Below are 20,374 nucleotides of genomic sequence, written 5' to 3'. Positions count from 1 at the left end.
ACCAAAGTCACAGAATGCATACTACTTTTACGCCTTTTAACCGCCTATAAAAGGATATTTTTTAAACATCTGTTTCAATATTTACTCTAAGACAAAAATTCAATATGGCAACAATTTTGCTGTCTAAGCCCAGCTCAGAATAAAAAAAACACCCAATCATGGCGGGCATTGTCGCGAATATTTTTATGGTTTTGTAGAAATTTGAGTGCTCCTTTGTTAGTTGAGTAATAGTGGGATTTTCGTGGAGAGATCTGAGTGATTATTTTGGCGCGACTTTTCGCGCCGTTTTATTGTCTGTGGCCTTTCATTTTTATTAAAGTTCTTTCGAAATTTGAATTTAATTTTTGTATTGTCATTTTTCGCGGCGAAAATAAAAGCAGAAGTGTTCGAATTTTGATTTTTTTTAAATAAAATTGTTGACTCTCACGGCTAAAATAAAACTACTTTTTAGCTTAAAATATTTATTCTACTTCTTGTTAGCTTCTTCTTTAAGTAATTGGTAGATGTAGGAGAAGTCTTTCTGTCCGTAGCCTCTGGACTGGACGATGCGGTAAAGCTGCGTCGCGACCGCTCCCAGGGGAATGGGTGACCGGATACCCAGAGCCATTGAGCTGGCCAGCTCCAGATCCTGGAAATTGAAAAAAAAAAAGATTTAAGATTTTTTTCATAGTTTTTTTTTATCTAAGTACATTTTTTGTGTCCAAGATAAGTTTATTGTTCTGTTTTCCTGCGGCTTTTGCCGGATATAATCCATATTAATATTATACATGCGAAAGTGTGTCTGTCTGTCAGTTTCACGCCCAAATCACTGAACCGATTTTGCTGAAATTTGGTACATGTAGATGATTTGAGCCCCGGGAAAGGAGTAGGATAGTTTTTATCCCGGAAAAATGTACGCTTCCCGCGCTTTATACGAGTTTTGGAGCAACGGAGTTGCGGGCGTGTAGTTTTTTATTATTATACCGCATTGTTATAATTAATCTTATTGGATTTTGTTGATACTACAAGCTTAACGAGAACAAAGAAAATTCAAGAAAACACCAGTTAAAATATTTATCAAAGGAGGCACATCTCAATGCTAGCTTAATTAAATTCTAAATTTAACACAAACAAACGCTGTAAAAAGATAAGCGCTAGAAAGCTGGACTTCATTTAGGCTTTCAATTTGAGTACTAAACTGAGTCTGATGGGTTTATTCTAGACTGAAAAGACGGGTATGGGCCAATTTCACGGCTGTCCAGTTTACGAGATTATTGGTTCGGCGGGAAACACTTGTTAATGTAAACTAACGCTCAATTCGATCGAACGTTAAATCAACGAATTAAGTAATATTTTGGAACCAGTTTTAGTAAGGTTGCAAATTCGCAAAACGCAACGTTATTTATTTTAAATGTAAGTTGATGACATTTTTCTCCGTTGCTTCGTCGCAGCGTCAACACTTTTAGATATTTATGAACTTGGGTTGCGTTTTGCGTTGTTTAAACCAGGCGCGGTCCGAAGGGGGGGGGGGGTGTCACAGGGGAAATGCCCCCCCCCCCCCCTAGTTATCCTATAAGAGCGATATTTTATTTTGTGTGACCCCCTCCAAAACTTCAGGCTGCGACCGCGCCTGGTTTAAACCGATTGACGGAGAAGAAACTAAGCTGTCCACTTGCTCTAATTGGCTGATGCTGTTGTGGCTACGCATAGTTGCGACTTGCGATACTTCAGAACGAGCCTGATTTGTTACTGTAGCAACACAAGTCACAACGCAATTTAGCGACAACGTTGTAACGACGCGACTCAACGAAAACAATACGTTTCGGTTTCGTTTCACATGATATTTTGTAACCAGACCCCACAACTCCGTTGCGCCATAATAATTGGTTTTACCGCGTGTGAACCGTATATTTTTGCAGGATAAAAATTATTCTTAGATGTCCTTTCCCGGGACTCAAAGTATCTCCATACCAAATTTCAGCAAAATCGGTTTAGCGGTTTCGGCGTGAAGAGGTAACAGACAAACACGCAATTTTTACTTTTTATTTTTTAACATCCTTCTCTGCTTCTCCATCTTCAACTTACCTTAACCATAAGTTCGTTCTTGAATCCGCCATCGTAGTTTCTGCTGGATGGCGCAGTGGGCACCAGGTCGGGGACGGGGCAGTACACCTCCGTACTCCAGGACCGAGCTGACGAGTTGTTGAGGACGTCCAGGAGAACTTTAGGATTGAGGCCCATTCTGAAAATTAAAATAAGATACATTTAGTGGGCCCCTAGGGCCTAGGCGATCAATTTTATTGTGTAATATCAATGAACAATATTATTGAACAATTTATTTGACAATATGATTGAAAGATGGGATATTCAATATCAACCCTAGACGGTCAATAATATTGCACAATATGTGATATTCCACAGTAAAAGTGAACCTTCCTCCCTTCTTCATTAAAATTGCTGCGCGTATAAACAACGATCGTTGTTTAGTCGCTACGATTATTACGGTGAAACAGCAATATAGTACACAAATAAATACGGACCAAGCCTGACCATTGTAAGTACTATTAGCATCCCTACGTAGTATTAATTTACTCATCTGTATATTTCAAAAACGTATTATCAGAATGGCAGATCGCGGACCTACGTAGATTGTATGGCGTACGTCTAGCTCGACGATCACGTCCAAAATTAACTTAAAAAAATAGAACCTGCACAAAGAACTAAGCTTTGCCATCTGCCTTTGAATCAACTTCTCTGTCTGCAGTTGAATTAATGAATGAAATATACTTTATCACAGTTACATAATTAATAATTATCTTATTACTAAACAGCAAGCAACGAACAAATGCTGCAGAAAGGGCGTTGTGCTAAAAGTATTACTTATATTGGCGATTGAACAAAAATTAAATATTTGCAGATGTTCTATTGCCACTGCCTACTTGTGTCTCTTTCACTCCCACCCAAAAACATAACCGTAGAAGGGACTCACTTGATGCCCATGTTCATGCACTCCGCCGTGGCCATGCCCGTAATGCCCATCAGCATGTTGTTGCTGAGCTTGGCCACTTGGCCGGCACCGATGGCCCCGCAGTGGAACTGCTTGGCGCCCATGGCCTTCAGCATGGGGAGGGAGCGGTCGAAGTCCTTGGCCTCGCCGCCCACCATAAAAGCTAGGGTGGCGTTTTGAGCTCCCATCACACCTGGAAATTTTGGAGTTAGAAATGTTAAGAGGCTTTTAGCACTCTTTCCCCATGTTGGCTCATCAAGCGGTTAAAAAATTTTGAAGGGGCATCTTTGTCTATGGTTGCTCATAATCGCCGGAGATTGGGATTTGTTTGATTTGTGTATGCCATATTAGATTGCAATTCGCAATCTTGGTGGCAATTATTGTAGTTCATCACTGGCCAACGTGGATTGGGATGTATTACTTGCGATAAAACAATATGCCTCTATAGTCCCAAAATTGGTAATCCATCATACTTGACGGATGGGATAGTATGCGGACAATAGACAGGTTATATTATTATTTAAGCATATGTCTATTGTGGCGCTACGCCTAAATCGCTCATCTGATTTTGCTGAAACTTGGTATAGAGATATTTTGAGTCCCGGTAAATTATATAGGATACTTTTTATCCCGGAAAAATGTACGGTTCCCACGTGATAAACTAATTTTGGCCCAACGGAGTTGAGAGGCTGTAGGCATCATCTTGTTATGAATATCGCTGATAAGACCAAAGACTTACCTCCAGAGACAGGGGCATCGAGGAAGCCAACTCCACTCTTCGTCGCGACAGGGAATATTTCTTTCGGCACATTTGGGTCTACTGTACTGGAGTCAATCAGAAGACTGCCTTTTGGTGCCTGAAAAAGAAAAAGATGATATAATATACATACTTAAATCCTTACCCGGGACTAAAATTATGGAATGTACTCGTACCGATCTAAATAGGTTTAGTAAGTATATAATATATATTACTTTTATACGTGGGAGAGCCATGCTTTGGCACGAAAGGGCCGGCTCGATCGGAGAAATACCACGTTCTCACAGAAAACCGGCGTGAAACAGCGCTTGCGCTGTGTTTCGCCGAGTGAGTGAGTTTACCGAAGGCCCAATCCCTACCCTATTTTCTTCCCTACCCTCCGCTATTCCCTTCCCTTCCCATCCCTTCCCATCCCTTCCCTCCCCTATTACCCTATTCCCTCTTAAAAGGCCGGCAACGCACCCGCAGCTCTTCTGAAGCTGCGAGTGTCCATGGGCGACGGAAGTTGCTTTCCATCAGGTGACCCGTTTGCTCGTTTGCCCCCTTATATCATTAAAAAAATATATCCGTAGTCCGTACTAATCCATACTTCCATACTATACAGTGTGTAACAAAAATAAGTGATAATACACTTTTGTATGGGGAAGGGCCCGAGCGTCACGAGTTTCCCCATACAAAAGTGAAAAAAAAATTTGGTCTTTCAGCGCTGCTACTTTCACAGTGAACTCTCTAAGAGGAAGACGTACACACCCTAAAGTATTATCACTTATTTTTGTTACACCCTGTATAAATATATTATAAATCTGAAAGTGTATCTGACATTTGTCTATCCATCTGTCTGTCTGTCTGTTACCTCTTCACGCTCAAACCGCTGATCTGATTTTGGTGAAATTTGGCATGGAGATATTTTGAGTCCCGAGAAAGGACATAGGATAGTTTTTATCCCGGAAAAATGTACGGTTCCCGTAGACGACTTTTCCTGGGACCTAATTGTATCTTCATACCAAATTTCAGCAAAATCGGTTTGCGCGTGAAAGGAAGAAACATACAGACACACTTTCGCATTTATAATATTATTATTAGTATGGATTTTGAATTTTAAACATAAAGGTAAAGTGAGAATTAATCTATACATACATATAAATAAAATTGGAGTGTCTGTAATATTGAAAGAACGGTTTTTTACTACATGCATATGAATCTATATACAATACATACACCAAAACAACATTTTTTACAATTTTTGTCTGTATGTCTGTCTGTCTGTTTGTTCCGGCTAATCTCTGAAACGGCTGGAGCTATTTTGCCGGGACTTTTTTGGTAGATAGCTGATGTAGTAAGGTGTAACTTAGGCTACTTTTTAACCGACTTCCAAAAAGGAGGAGGTTATATTTTACTTTTTTCATATTTGTTAGCGGACTATCCATCTTTGTTATTATACTATGTTGACGCGGACGAAGTCGCGGGCAACAGCTAGTATTAAATAATCTTAAATGTGATCTGAAATTTCCTCGCTGCAAACTTAGAAATGGAAACCAAAAAAATAAACTTACATTTATGTTTCCGAGAATATTTTCTTCTGCGGAAAAGCTATTTAAGGCTTTCATGTGAACTGGAAATAGTTATTTCAAACTGGTCAAGTGGGACTCGGAAAAGTATTGTTGGATTCCGTATTTTACATTCCAAAAAAGCTGCTTTTTATTTCTTTGTCCCACAAATATCAATAATATTTTTTGTTAACTTGGGTAATTACTAATTATTATCTTAAGTTTAACTCTACAATGTATTTAACCCTAGAGACATAACCTTCTTAATGCTCCCTTTAAACATAACCATTCATCATATTGATGATCATTTTTTAAAGTATGAAATTTTTACTTAAAACGTTATAATTTAAAACTGTTTACTACATAATTTTTTAGGGACAAGGGTCTTATTTATAATTAAAACATAATAATTAAAAAAAAAGGAAATCTTTATTTACTTTTATTATAATAACGTAAGGCACTAGTTTTAAGGAGATCGTAGTTGATAAGGTACGTAAAAATTAAAATTAAAAAAAAAATAACAAAATATAGCTTTTTTTTCTTTGGCCAAAATAAACTTAGGGCATAACTCTACACTTAAAAACATACAAAAGCTAATTATTCACAGCGCAATTCACACAGAATTCAGCCTTATGTTCACCACAAATTGCAGTGTTACACTTAGAGCAATATGATTTAGTCATGCGTCTCTGCTTATAGGAACATAGACCGCAAACCTTCCTTTTATTCAAATATTGTGCTTGAGTCGGTCGAGGGTCGTACGTAGATGGGCCATCATCCCTTTTCAGGGCTAATATGTCCTGAATTTTAGTTTTTACGTGAGTCGGCATTGTTGGAACGGCAAGTCGCATTTTATGCCACGGCTCTACAAGTTCGGAATGCAACTTCTTCATAAAATCTCGACGACTCATTATCTTCTGTCCTAGGGTTATGACAATATTATATCACGTATGCATTGATACATGATATATTAAGCATTGCGTAAAAAACACACATAGGCCAGCGATTAGTTTTTCGGTTGCAATTCATCACTGAGCACATCTGATCGAACGTATCGACATCGATACAGGAAGAAGTACCTGAAGTCTCTTCCAATAAATCAGGAGGCGATTGAGAGTCGGTCTCGTGGTCCCGTGAGTGAGATGGTGATGAACCGTGACGGATTTGCTGACTGTCCTCTTGGTCAGAGGGTTCATATTGCTGATCGCTTTCCACGTCGTCCACCTCCATAAAGTCTTCATTTTCACCATCCGAAGAAGCCGGCAGCGAGTTGGTGTCATCCTCTTCCAACAATAATCGCGCAATTGTGTCATCACTCAGTGCACGTCGAGACTCCATGTCAAAAATCTGCAAGCAAATATTTCAAACCGTCACCAAAACTAACACAAACCATAACCATTCATCGAAACGATGAACAGATGCTCAATAAATCAAAAAACAAAATACTTACGCGCTGAACACCGGTGTCGCCTGCAACAGCGCGGTGTACACTAACTTGACAAGAACAGGCAAGTTTATACGCGCACGCGTTAGAAAGAGATGGCGTATTTAGTACCGCGTATTCATCAGATGGACGAAGGTTATGTTTCTAGGGTTAAATAAAACTCAAAGGTGACTGACTGACATGGTGATCTATCAACGCACAGCCCAAACCACTGGACGGATCGGGCTGAAATTTGGCATGCAGATAGATGTTATGACGTAGGCATCCGCTAAGAAAGGATTTTGATAAATTCTAACCCCAAGGGGTTCAAATAGGGGATGAAAGTTTGTATATAATAATACTTCTTAACGCGAGCGAAGCCGCGGGCATAAGCTCGTTATTAATAAAATAGTTTTAAACTGATTGACATGATTTTAATTTAATGACCAGCTGAACAATAAAAGCTTATTATTTCATCATTACATATATTACAGTTAGAAAGTGTGTTCAAAATGAGTGCAGCCTATTTTACATGCTAATAAGGATCTCTAAAAACGTAGATTTTATAAAAGAAATTAATTACAGCAAAAAGGAGGGCCACATGTGCCGCCATACTTTCATTCTCTCTTTGAAGTTCCGTTGAAGCGTCCATTTATAAAGTTCTAACGAAGCATTTTTCAGTTTGAAAATCAATCAGCCTGATTGCATCAAGAAAAGGGCGCTTTTTGCCCTTGCTGAGGAAAGTTTATGTTGAAATTTAATTTTTTAAGCCCGTTTCGACTGAAAGGTACTGTGTAGTGTGTATATGTACTTTATAGTACAGGGGGTTCCCAAACTAATTTGTCTATTGCCCACTTTGAGAACAAATTATGTTTTAGCGCCATTGTTTCAAAGAGCGAGATGCCATTATATTTTTATAACGCATTCAGTTTGTACTCACATGTGCGACCACGCCGTCCTTTCCCAAGTAGGCGTCCAACACGACCTTGTTGCTGGGGAGGATGGAGACGACCACGTCGGCGCCGTCCACCGCAGCCGCGATGGAGGCAGCAGAGGTTATGCCGTCCTTGGCGGCAGCAGTCTGAGCCTCCTTCGACGGGTCGTAGCCGCGGACGTTGAAGCCCTGAAAAAAAAATTGAATATTGGATAATTTTTTTTTAGTTTTGGCGCGAGATTATATTCGGAACTAGTGCTGCCGTTGTAAGTTTTGTACAACTTTGTAGACTGCTGTAAAAAAAGTTAAAACTCTTACGCTTGATTGATGATGTCTAAAAGAGCTACAAGATCCTGATTTCGACCAAAATATAATAAAGCCAACCTTTTAGTTCCGGCGTTTCTTCTATGACATTCTAAGCAGTGTGGTAACATGGCAATCAATGCAAATTGCAATTTTGACTCTAATTTTTAAAGAGCTCACAGGCCAAAGTGCCTTTCGTTAAAAACGATGACGAAATTTTTTCTTAACAAAATGTATGGGATTTGGATGTTTTAGTGATTTTCTTAACGAATTTTGTCATCGTTTCTAACCAAAGATACTTTGACTAGGGCCTCTGAAGACACATTTTTATAACAACATTAGTTACATTACAGAGCTTTTGAAGTCGGTCAATATTAAGTACTTATTCTTGATATAAATGTTGACACAAATACGATAACATAATATGGAGTCACATAAAATTATGTGTTCTGATAACGAGAATGATGTAATTATTATATTATGTGTATCAACTATATCTCTGTAACCTTGTAAGGGGGAGTTACTGTAGTTAGTATTTACTGAGATATTAAAATAAAGTAAGTTTGTAAAGTTATTTGATATCTAAGTTATTAGGTAGTGCCGCACAAAAACTATGTAGGGTAACTTCTTACGTCTAGGATCTCTTTTGCCATGACGTGCCGCTATGTAGTGTAGCCTTAGGCCTTAGGGTCTATCGTATGAAACTGCTGTCATATGTTGCAATGCAGTTGTCACATGTCATGATAATACATAAATTTATAATGCAGTATATTATAAGTTTATGTGATAATATATCTTTTTGACACCATAGACCCAGGCTATATAGGGACACCGGTGACAAATGAAACATCAAAAACTCTCATTATGCGCAGTGTATTATTGTCAAGTCCAGTCATAATTAACGATTATAGCATTATTTTTTTTTGTAGATCTTTTAAATTATGATTTAAGTTTGCTGTTCCTACCGCTCTCTATTCTTCTTTTGAAAACTTTAGATTCAAGATGTCAATAGATTTTTGTGAATTATTATAAAAATAATGTTACTGTTCAGATTATTATAACGCAAATATAACCCATATTTGCGGATTTAAACAAGTGACCCAAGTAAATAACGATTTTCCTAAAGCCCACGTGACTTTAAGATTGTTGAAAAACTTACAATACATGTTCCTAAACTTGACCTTGGCGACTGGACACACCTCCAATGAAAAGGTCAACCTGTTTACAATTCCACTCGTTATCGACGTGTGGCCAAATTATCATACGAAATACGTGTTCGATAGTTACTAGGTAGTTTTTATGTAATTTTATACGTGGGAGAGCCATGCTTCGGCACGAATGGGCCGGCTCGACCGGAGAAATACCACGTTCTCACAGAAAACCGGCGTGAAACAGCGCTTGCGCTGTGTTTCGCCGAGTGAGTGAGTTTACTGGAGGCCCAATCCCCTTCCCTACCCTCCCCTATTCCCTTCCCTTCCATTTCATCATATTCGTGTGCGACACTGACATTCAAATATTTATCGAAAAAAGTGGGCAAATATAATTTGGAAAATAAACAAATGTTATCATTACAAGATAAAAATATGATAGCGTAATCTCAGGTAAATTCAATGTAAATAGGTATTGTTAGGTATAGTCTGTCAAGAAAGTCATGACAGGCGGATTTTTTTTTATATGAAATAAAAAATATGAGAACTTTATTAATTCGAGATAAAAATGTGTAAGGTGACAATATTTAAAATGTAATAAGTGTTCTCTGTGAAAATACAAAGAAAAAACTACACCTTTTAAGCGTGATTAAGTTTAGAAAATTTTCCCGCCTGTCATGACTTTCTTGACAGACCATATTACATATTACCCCCTTGTTATTTCAAAGGAGGAAAAGAAAAAACAATAATTTTTCGCAAGCTTTTCCTAAGATGTAAAAGTTTTAGGCAAAGGTGCGATTTTTTTTTGGAGAACGATTGCTGACCGGATGTCGAAATTACTTCAAAGTATATTCAACTTCTTATGGATTACTTATAATATTTTATATTAGTTATAAAGTTAACCCAAAGAAGTTCATTCTTAGTTGTTGTATATTTTTTAGTTTTAATTATATTCAACTGACTTCATAACTTATTCATGAGTTATTATTGTTATAAACGACACATTTATATTCGAAAGATTCGAGAAAGATGTGTTGAGGCTAGAATTTTACCATTTTGTTTGTCTACATTTGGTATTCTTTTAATTTTTGGAATTATTTTCTACTACTTCCATGTACTAACTACTTTATCTGGGAGATATCGTGTGCCTCTCGATATTATACACCTCGAGCATAATTATTTTCTTTTAAACTTTCTAAAACTCTCTTAGACTCTTACTCTTCGTAAAAAGGTTAAAGTATAACTTTACACTTTATTTAATAACAGTAACATTCAGTAGGTATGGTGCTAATAAATAGGCTTGTTTACGATAATTTAGATTTAGAACGATCAAAACATCGTACAAGGTCGAATAAAATTAATTCAAAAGTGGAATGGTAAGTAAAAATGCGAATAATAATTACCTTTTTGACTAGATTTGCTGCCATGAATCCTCCCATGTTTCCGAGGCCTAAAAAGGCTACATTTTTGTCGGTTTTCGAACTGTAATTTCTCGATGAAACAGTGAATAAACACCGGGTGACAGCGCGCGACGCCATTTTGGAATTCTAAATTTGAAACACGTTCGTAACCTGCGTCCGCGCAACGCGACTGAGCTAAATGTAGTGTTCTATTGACACTGATAACACGATAAACTACTTTGACGGGTTAATACGTACAAATATCCATGAGCCCTATGATAAAAATGTACAAAATATGTGAGTAGATCGTAACTATTTACTACTAGACGTTCCGTGCGGCTTCGCCCGCGTAAATTAGGAATTTCACGGAAACCGTACATTTCCCGCAAATAAATAGCCTTAGATGTCTCACGTGGTCTACTCTATATCTGTGCCAAATAACATAAAAATTGCTCCAGTAGTTCGTGAGATAAGCACTTACAAACATTTTTCCCCGTTTCTAGGGTTCCGTAGTCAACAAGGATTTGGAGGATTATAGTTTCGGTCTGTCTGTCTGTCCGCGGTTTTGCTCAGATACTATAGGACCTTCAAAGCTGTAATTTGGCATGAATGCACATATTAACGAGTCCAGTGTCCCTTCTACCAGCTAAACGGTTGCTTCTGGAAATGTGAAAAAATTCACGGAAGTAGGAAATATGCTGAATTTAAAAGTAAAACTATCACAGCTAAGAAGACTTCATAAGTTATTGAGTTATAGTCGATCAACTAAAAAAAATTTATTCGGCGAAGTATAAAGGAACTTTTCGTTCAAATTCATTTGAAAGTAACTGAGATGATGTTGTTAGTAGTGTAAAACACGTTATAAATGTACATTCATTGACTATATATTGCGCGTGGCCCGACACGCACTTGGTTTTTATAATACTGCTTACAGCGGCTTCCCATCCATGCGGTCGTCTCCATGACAATGTATATGTATTTACTGGCCAAAACATATCCTTGTAGGTCTGTATGAAGTATTATGCCTCATCTCACGGTTTTGACTATAGTCTATACAGTGCCCTAAATAGCCTTTTTTGCGCCCTGTACGAGTGCGCCCTTGTTTTTTTTTTTAGAAATTATAGGGGTAATTCTATGTATAGGCCTATTTTATTTCATTCAGGGTGATAAAATAAAACATGGTGTTCACTGTTGGTAATAGGTACCTACTAAAATTTTGGAAAACAAACTTTTTTTTAATGAACTGTTATAGGAAAATAAGCAAGCGAGCCGTCTGATATCAAGTAGGCCTTTGGCCTGTTATGATTATACCACCCACACTGTGCAGCACTAGGGGCGCAGTGGGAAATTATCCTGTATAAAATAATATACCTGCCTGGTCTGGCCATTTTTGCGCCCCCCCAGAGTATACGCCCTGTGCCTGGGCACCGGTGGCACCGCCCTATTTACGGCACTGAGTCTAAAGTATTCTATCAATGACGTCGAATTTCAATTATGCTTGGTGCGAAAAACCTAATAGTGCGTCAAGAAAGTCATGACAGGCGGGAAAATTTTCTAAACTTAATCACGCTTATTAAAAGGTGTATTTTTTTCTTTGTATTTTCACAGAGAACACTTATTACATTTTAAATATTGTCACCTTGCACATTCGAATTAATAAAGTTCTCTTATTTTTTATTTCATTTAAAATTTTCCCGCCTGTCATGACTTTCTTGACAGACTATAAATACAAAGATAGCAAAAAAAAGGAAATTGGCGAACAGCCCATAGACGGCCCCAAATAAAAAAAAATGTCGTCGAATTGAATATTATGAACTTGACCTCAAGACTAACGGCTGTAACGATATACTTAATACGCGATAAAATATCGTCTACTTGAAACAGCGATGATAAAAATTATTTTGACTTCCTAGCATCATGAACATAAGGTTTGTCTTGGCAGTTTTTTTTTCCTATGAAATAAGGGGGCAAACGAGCAAACGGGTCACCTGATGGAAAGCAACTTCAACCGTCGCCCATGGACACTCGCAGCATCAGAAGGGCTGCAGGTGCGTTGCCGGCTTTTAACAGGCAATAGGGTAATAGGGGAGGGTAGGGATGGGAAGGGAAGGGAATAAGCGCTGTTTCACGCCCGTTTTCTGTGAGAACATGGTATTTCTCCGGTCGAGCCGGCCCATTCATGCCGAAGCATGGCTCTCTCACTTCACGTTTATACCACGTTTGGTGGTTTGTTGTGAAATGTCGGCTGGGTTTGATATACATACCACCAACCAAATTAGATAAGTTCCGCTATCTGCCTATGAATCAACTTCCCTGATAGTAAATAATATTTAGAACCGTGATCATAGTGACAAACATTTCGCTAGTAGATCTGAGAAGAAAACCAGATAAAAGAATCAACATGAAGGTCAATGTAAAATAGGATTAGTAAAGAACTTTCATACTGATTAATGATTATACTCCCTAATCTGCGTCACAGTCCACAGACAAAATACATAAACTATACAGGGTGTAACAAAACTAAGTGATAATACTTTAGGGTGTGTATGTGTTCCTTGTAGAGAGTTCAATGTGAAAGTAGCAGCGCTGAAAGACAATTTTTTTTTCATTTTTGTATGGGAAAACTCGTGACGATGGTCGCTGGGACGCTTGCACATACAAAATTGAAAAAAAAAGTCTTTCAGCGCTGCTTCTTTCACAGTGAACTTTCTGCAAGGAACACATACACACCCTAAAGTATTATCACTTAGTTTTGTTACATTCTGAATAATAATAATTCCCACTACAAAATTATATTTTTCATAAAAAAAATTAACTGCTATAAAATATTAAAAATTACTAGTGTATTATGTTTTATATGTATATTCACTAATAAAGCGGCTTCGTGTTACTTTTCTACGTACATTCGTTAAAGTATGACCTATTTGCTAGGTTTTGGCAGGTAGAATACCCAATAAAGGTACAAGACATGTTTTTCTCGTTTTTCCCGCAACGTTACTCAGTTTGAGCTCAAAAATACGGGACGGAAATTAAAATAGCTTTTGCATTCCTACGGCGGCATTTCTCTTTTATTCAAAGCGTGGTTTTTTAACAATCGTAATAGCGCAGTAGCTATGCAACTACTATAGTTTACTTTAATAGATTTTAGCAAATTAAAAGCCGAGTATCAGTCATGCTGCATGCAACAAGTTTTAATCACAACACATTAAACTCGGCTTTTGGAAAAATTAAAGGCGTCGTTATTATTTAAATGGTGATTCTGAAAGATGATTTTGATGCTACAGTATCTTAAAATTTATTCAGACATTTGAATTTCGATAAAATGTTACCGTGATTATTAAACCTTTAAATTATTTTATCGAATTTAGGAAACATTTGTAAATTATTTTTGTAATTATTAATTTTATAGTGTCTTATTAAGATTCTTGTAATTAATTTAAACTTTAAACTAATTCTGCGTTCTGCGTTACCGCATTCGGTGTGACGACTCCTTACAATATGATAAAAATATAGAAAATTATGTAATTATGTTACTAGGCAATTTAATTTATATTCATATTTTTATCTTTTATAACACCACGTCATAATTATCTCTAGTCATGACTACAAGTTGTGTCGCTCTTATCGGAATGACCCAGCATCAAATACGTGAGTCCTACAAGCACTGACCTCTATAATACACCCTACAAGATAACAAACGAGTGGACGATTGCCTGATGGTGAGCATGGCTAGCGGCTTCTTTTATTTAAATTTTTCCTGTAACTAAACGAGCTATTATTTTAAATCCCTTATTCACGATATGGTTCTAAGCGAGTTTTCCTTTTTCAGTAAGAGGTATCTATTTTTCAGAGTAGAAGCGGGCCTTAAGAGGATTCCACACCGCCGTTTTCCCATACAAACGCTGTCCCCGGTTTCCTCCTTAGATAATGCCGGTAGAGTTATGATTTTTTTCCTGAATATCTATGGCCACTATTAGCATGTCCCTATGTTTTCTTTTTTTTCATAATTTTATTATTAAAAAAGATAAGAACGTCCAAAAACCCAAAAAAATGGCCAGATTTTCCTCTGTGTTCAAACACCCAGAAAACAAAACTGACTAAAATATAAAAAAAAAAAAACATAGGAACACAGCTCAAGCCTTGTTTTAATTCTTAATGAAAAAAGTACTTCAATCGGTTAAGTTTTGGAGAAGGAATCAGCGGACAACGAATCGAATCGAAGATTTTCTGTTCTTTTATTAGAACTTTTGTCGTGTTGTCTCTATCGCGCTCTGCGGTGGGAGACTTGAGACTGGTGAGACAGCGATACATTTTCAAATACCTATTTTCAATTTCTCTCGCCCCTGGTGTATCCTCTTAAAATTATATAAGACACGTCCAACTCATAACACCCCTATTTTTTGTCGGGGGTTAAAAATTAGTAAGTATTTCTTACCGTATACATGAATTGCCGCCACTGCAGCGACAAATTACCAATAGCCTACGAATAATAAAAACTACTGTAGTTATACAATATTTTGTCAATGTTTGTCAAGCCATTTTTCTAACGTATCTACTTGGGACTAACTTATTTCATGAGTACCTATTTAGAAAATACCTTTGTTAAGTATATACAGGATCTTTTATAAGTGAGGGGGTCGAAATAAATCAGATAAAAAGGTTCAAAGTATGGAGGTTGGTATATAATTACCATCAAATATATTTTGTTTTATCTTAATTAGATACGAACCTTTGTTTTCAGGAACACCCAACGAAATACAACACGGTATAGAATAAGGACTACTTACATTGGACTAATTTAATATGGCTCCAGTTATAAAACCGTAGCCAGGGCAACAAAATTTGTATGACCCTCGGAGTATGACAATTAAACTAAAAGTGCTCCATTTAATGGCCTTAGTTACTCTTCCATAGTATATTATTTCAATGAGAAGACCCAATCTCCGTAATACAATCTGATGGTCCCCCCCCTGCCCTTTATAATTGTAAAGTACACAGGTACTTATAATAATAAAATAAACTTTCAAAATCGATAAAACTGTTTGAATTTAATTAAAAGTTGATACAATTTTGTTTGCTATTGACAATACCACAGAATATATTATTATTATATTAGTTGTACCAAGCAATACCACAAATAAAAAAAAATTCTATTTAAATTTTCTAGGCGCTAACATTATTTTCAGATACTTTTACGGCCGTTCCCAATATTTGATCTATCTCTGGTTTTGCCCTACTAGAGATAGGAATAGCTCACAATTGACATAAAATATATGTCTCTAATGTCTAATGTGAGCTATTTCTATCTCTAGTAGGGCAAAACCAGAGATAGATCAAATATTGGGAACGGCCGTAAATCTTATAGCAGCATTGTCAACCTTAGTGGGTATACACTATACACATAGGCGCCGCGCAGGGGTTCCCAAACTTATTTGTCAACTGCCTACTTCGAAAACAAATTATTTTTAACGCCCCCATTGTACCACCAACTTCCTTACTTATCTTTATTTAAATGTAGGGGCTTTTGCTGCAAATGTTATAAAAATAAATACAAACTGCTAAATTAGTCGTTTTCAAACCATATTTCTACCATTACCACCGACTTAATTTGCATTCCCGAATTTTCTCCAAGCCTCGCCCCTATTTTGTCTGGGTCCCACAACGCTCCCCTTTAGTCTTTAGGCCTTCAGCGCCCACAAGGGGGCGTTATCGTCCACTTTGGAAAAGACTACGAGTCTAGGGTGAGAACATTATTTCAGTAATATGGTAATGCCTATTCAAACCATACCTACCTTGAAAGCACACCATACTAACTCTATTTTGCATTCAATACTTAGGTAATAACCATAAAGTTAATATACCTAGCGGAATAGAGCAACAATTTATACGTGGGAGAGCCATGCTTCGGCACGAATGGGCCGGCTCGACCGGATAAATACCACGTTCTCACAGAAAACCGGCGTGAAACAGCGCTTGCGCTGTGTTTTGCCGAGTGAGTGAGTTTACCGGAGGCCCAATCCCCTAACCCCTACCCTATTCCCTTCCCTACCCTCAACTATTCCCTTCCCTTCCCTTCCCTTCCCTACCCTCCCCTATTACCCTATTCCCTCTTAAAAGGCCGGCAACGCACTTGCAGCTCTTCTGATGCTGCGAGTGTCCATGGGCAACGGAAGTTGCTTTCCATCAGGTGACCCGTTTGCTCGTTTGCCCCCTTATTTCATAAAAAAAAATAAAAAATCTTGAGCTGTCAAACGAAACCGAAATTGGTTTTCATCTGTGTGAAAAATATGTGTACGAGTACGTATACACTTACACAAGCATGATTGAACATGAATTCTATGAGATAAAATTGTCAACGTGCGGCACGTGCCGACTGGACGTCAAAAAAAGAGTGCTGCCATAATGTATCACACGTCTCTTTTTACCACGCAGTGTTACTGATAGTGATATCTCTCTTGCTCAGGCCTTTGTTTCTCTATTCCGCTAGGTAAGTATATTAACTTTATGATAATAACTGAGCAGGAGGATACTAGATAGGTATTCGGGCATTAATCAGTAAATACTGTCCGAGTCCTTTGACGTAGGTTTATTATTCGGTTTTCAGCTGAAAATGTAACAGATATACCATCATTAAAACTTCCGAGTTATGGTTCCGATTACAAACTAACAAGTTCTGCGAATGTATAACAAAACGGGCCGGCAACATTACACCGATATTCGTTTATTCCGATTTTTCCGGGATAAAAACTATCGTTCTTTCCTGGAACTCAAAGAGTCCAGAATCCATATAACTATTAAAATCAGGACTGTGGTTTAATTTCAAAGGGGTGACAGGCAATAGGCATACAGACTTTTACGTTCACAATTAAACTGATTAAAGATAGACTAGCCGACCCGGCAAATGTTGTTTTACCATTGCCAACAAAATTTCATTATACTTAATCGGTTGAGCCGTTTTGAAGGAATTCGCGCACAAACACTGTGACACAAGAATTTTATATTAGATTAATAAAATATATCAGTTAGGTAGATAAGTTAGATATTATATTTTATGTATGTAAGCCGTAACTACATCCTCTCTCAGAAAATCGGCGTTAAACAGCGCTTGCGCTGTGTTTCGCCGAGTGAGTGAGTTTTCTATTTCCTTCCCAACCTCCCCTATTCCCTTCCCTTCCCATCCCTACCCTCCCCTATTACCCTATTTCCTCTTAAAAGGCCGGCAACACACCTTCAGCTCTTCTGATGCTGCGAGTGTCCATGGGCGACGGAAGTTGCTTTCCATCAGGTGACCCGTTTGCTCGTTTGCCCCCTTATTTCATAAAAAAAAAACATCCTTAGAAAATTTTAATACTCTCACTAATTATAGGACACTAAGATCGGTTATTTTGAAACAGCAGATATTTTTATGTAGGAAAGCTCGGGCCCCCGTCCACAGACCAATATGACCTGCAAACCTTCAAGAAGAGGGAGTATTATCTTAAAAGGCCGGCAACGCACCTAGAGCTCTTCTAACGTTCCTAGTGTCCATGGGCGACGGGTAGCTGCTTTCCATGAGGTGACCCGTTTGCTCGTTTGCCCCCTTATTTTATATTTAAAATAAATAGAAAAATATGCCTATATTCAGGAGTGTGGACATAGTGCAAAGTCCGAAACGTTTTTTTTTTTTACCAAAATCAAAATCTCTAGATTCTCGTAGGTACACCTTAGACTTAGAGCTAGCTATATAATTTAGTTGTCGAAACCGTCGTATAGCTGAAATGGAGTTGTACGGAGAGGTGGATGGACTAATATCGCCGGAATTAAACACATTCCAGGTGATCTAGGGCTGCCACCATGAGGGAGAGCTTTCCCGGACTTAATATTTCGTATTACCTTAAGGGTCAATTTATACTAGCGCAGAGTCTGGAGTTGAGGTTGAATTTGCTATGTTCAATTTTTGGTAATTCGCTTCGATGCACTTCGAATCTGCGCTAGTATAAATTGACCCTAAGATTTGTGTCAAGAATTCCTCCCAGGATGTCATAAGTTGTTGACCTGAGTATGGGATTTGACATTAGTATTCGCTAGCGAAGCGATGACTTCTATCTGTCATATCGCATACATTTTGTTAGCGTTTACGATAATCGCTTGCCACTTGTATACTAGGGCTGAATTTATCATCTGGTTGGTCTACGGAAAAAAGTGCTCCGAGAATCAGCCTTATGCCGGCAGCAAGTCGACATAAATACTGAATTTAACATTGAGTGGTAGAGTCCTGCACGGTGAGATTTATCCGAAGATTTCTGGTGCGAAAACTCAAAAATACATTAAAGTGTACGATAAAGACCATTAAAAGTAACAAGAGCATTCTCTCTTCAATAGACTGAAGTGGGAACCTACTAGCGAATGCAATCTTGGACCAAGATTGACTACTCAAGATCTTGGCGTCTTTTTTCTGAATCAAGATTGGTCAGTTCGAGATCTTGTTGAGATTCGGGTCGAGATCTTGGTCGCGAATCAGATTGAATCTTGGAAAATCACTCAAGATCTTGGTGGAATCTTGATCTTGCAAGATCAAGATTGCATTCCCTAGAACCCACCTTCCCTTCTTCTTTTGTTTTCCTTTCCATCTTGGTTATGGAGTATACAAGGTGTAACAAAACTAAGTGATAATACTTTAGGATGTGTACGTGTTCCTGTGTGTGTTCAGCGCTGCTACTTTTACAGTGAACTCTTTACAAGGATTACATACACACCCTAAAGTAATATCACTTAATTTTGTTACAGCCTGTATAATATATTTTATTTGTCTAGCACCTGACACACTAGCACACTCAGATCACAATTTGAGGCTACTTTCTCCAGTTCTCAGGTAAAATTGATCTTAAATTTTCAGGAATTATCCCCACTTCCCGTGTGCTCATGGCCGCCGTCCCCATTCGGGTACAGTGGCAGAATTCAATGCAATAGCGTCGCCAAGTTGCGATCGCCTCGGCTGCGTCTAACTTGCTCAGCTATGAAATACACGCAGACTTAGGCGCTGGGAGAAACGGCATTTATTTTCATATTTTGAAGATAAAAGATAGAAAATGCGTAGGCAGTAAGAAGACTTTAACTTGGGAACAGCAATAAACACAGTAGAGCAATGCTATGGCCGCTGCAGAGGCATAAGACATTATATCTTCAACTTTTCTGGTAATAAATACATAAAATATATTAACTATAACGAAAAAATATAAGACTGTTAGGGTGGGTTGCACTAACTTACTATAACTTTAACTTTAACCATAACAAAATGTCAAATGAACTGTCGAATCCCTAGTAAAAGGCCATAATTGACTCCATACTTTACGATAATCTTAACCTGCAACCCACCCTTAATGACACTGTTACTATTTCCATAATTTAACTAATGGATATAAAATAATAAGCAGATGTTTTTTCTGATGATTTTCTGATTTATCTCATAAGCGGAATAAACGTAACCATATTAATAATAAAATACATAAGTTCTATGCCCTTAAAAAAATACCGTAGAATCGATTACAGTTTTCTCAAAAACCTTTTCTTTTTTTCTTTGCCTTCTTAGGGCCAAGTCTATTGTCACCTAACTCTTTGTATACTTCGGTAGGGAGCTTCCACATACTTAACCAATATATAGTTTATTATACCTTCAAATCAATTTCCTGCCGTTACGAACAGTTCCAACTTTATTAATCGTTTTCTTTTGAAAGGAAAAACAGCTTTTGGGGAGAAATTCTATGCAATGGCTTATGATATAATTCATAGAAAAAATCGTAATAACATAAGCCTTATTGTTGCTAGCTTCGCTTCGTTCGCGTTAAGAAGTATTATTATTATTTATTATTAATTAGATTTAAAGTTTCAGCCCGATCG

The 20,374-nt window shown here is 37.7% G+C and overlaps 1 protein-coding gene across 1 annotated transcript; it reads right to left on the bottom strand.

Annotated features, from left to right (window-relative positions):
- Positions 1 to 449: 449 nt before the first annotated feature.
- LOC121732556 (3-hydroxyisobutyrate dehydrogenase, mitochondrial) lies at positions 450 to 10,710 on the bottom strand. The gene is made up of 6 exons (XM_042122477.1): positions 10,502 to 10,710; positions 7,654 to 7,836; positions 3,726 to 3,843; positions 2,969 to 3,179; positions 2,065 to 2,221; positions 450 to 628 (listed from the first exon to the last, which is right to left on the bottom strand). Exons 1-6 carry the CDS (start codon positions 10,634 to 10,636, stop codon positions 467 to 469), a joined length of 966 nt encoding a protein of 321 aa, XP_041978411.1. The 5' UTR covers positions 10,637 to 10,710; the 3' UTR covers positions 450 to 466.
- Between the last annotated feature and the right edge of the window lie 9,664 nt (positions 10,711 to 20,374).

This window comes from Aricia agestis, chromosome 12, assembly GCF_905147365.1.
Source record: "Aricia agestis chromosome 12, ilAriAges1.1, whole genome shotgun sequence".
NCBI classification, from domain to species: Eukaryota; Metazoa; Arthropoda; class Insecta; order Lepidoptera; family Lycaenidae; genus Aricia; species Aricia agestis.
The sequence above is the reverse complement of the archived record's forward strand: the minus strand, read 5'-3'. Positions and strand labels throughout refer to the sequence as shown.

What these genes read in the sequence shown, in the direction of transcription:
- LOC121732556 (XM_042122477.1), bottom strand. Translation starts at nt 10,636, where the DNA reads ATGGCGTCGCGCGCTGTCACCCGGTGTTTATTCACTGTTTCATCGAGA. An exon ending in CAGCAAATCTAGTCAAAAAG is followed by an intron (nt 7,837 to 10,501) that starts GTAATTATTATT and finishes TTTTTTTTTCAG; the next exon opens with GGCTTCAACGTCCGCGGCTA. An exon ending in AGGACGGCGTGGTCGCACAT is followed by an intron (nt 3,844 to 7,653) that starts GTGAGTACAAAC and finishes TTTCTTTTTCAG; the next exon opens with GCACCAAAAGGCAGTCTTCT.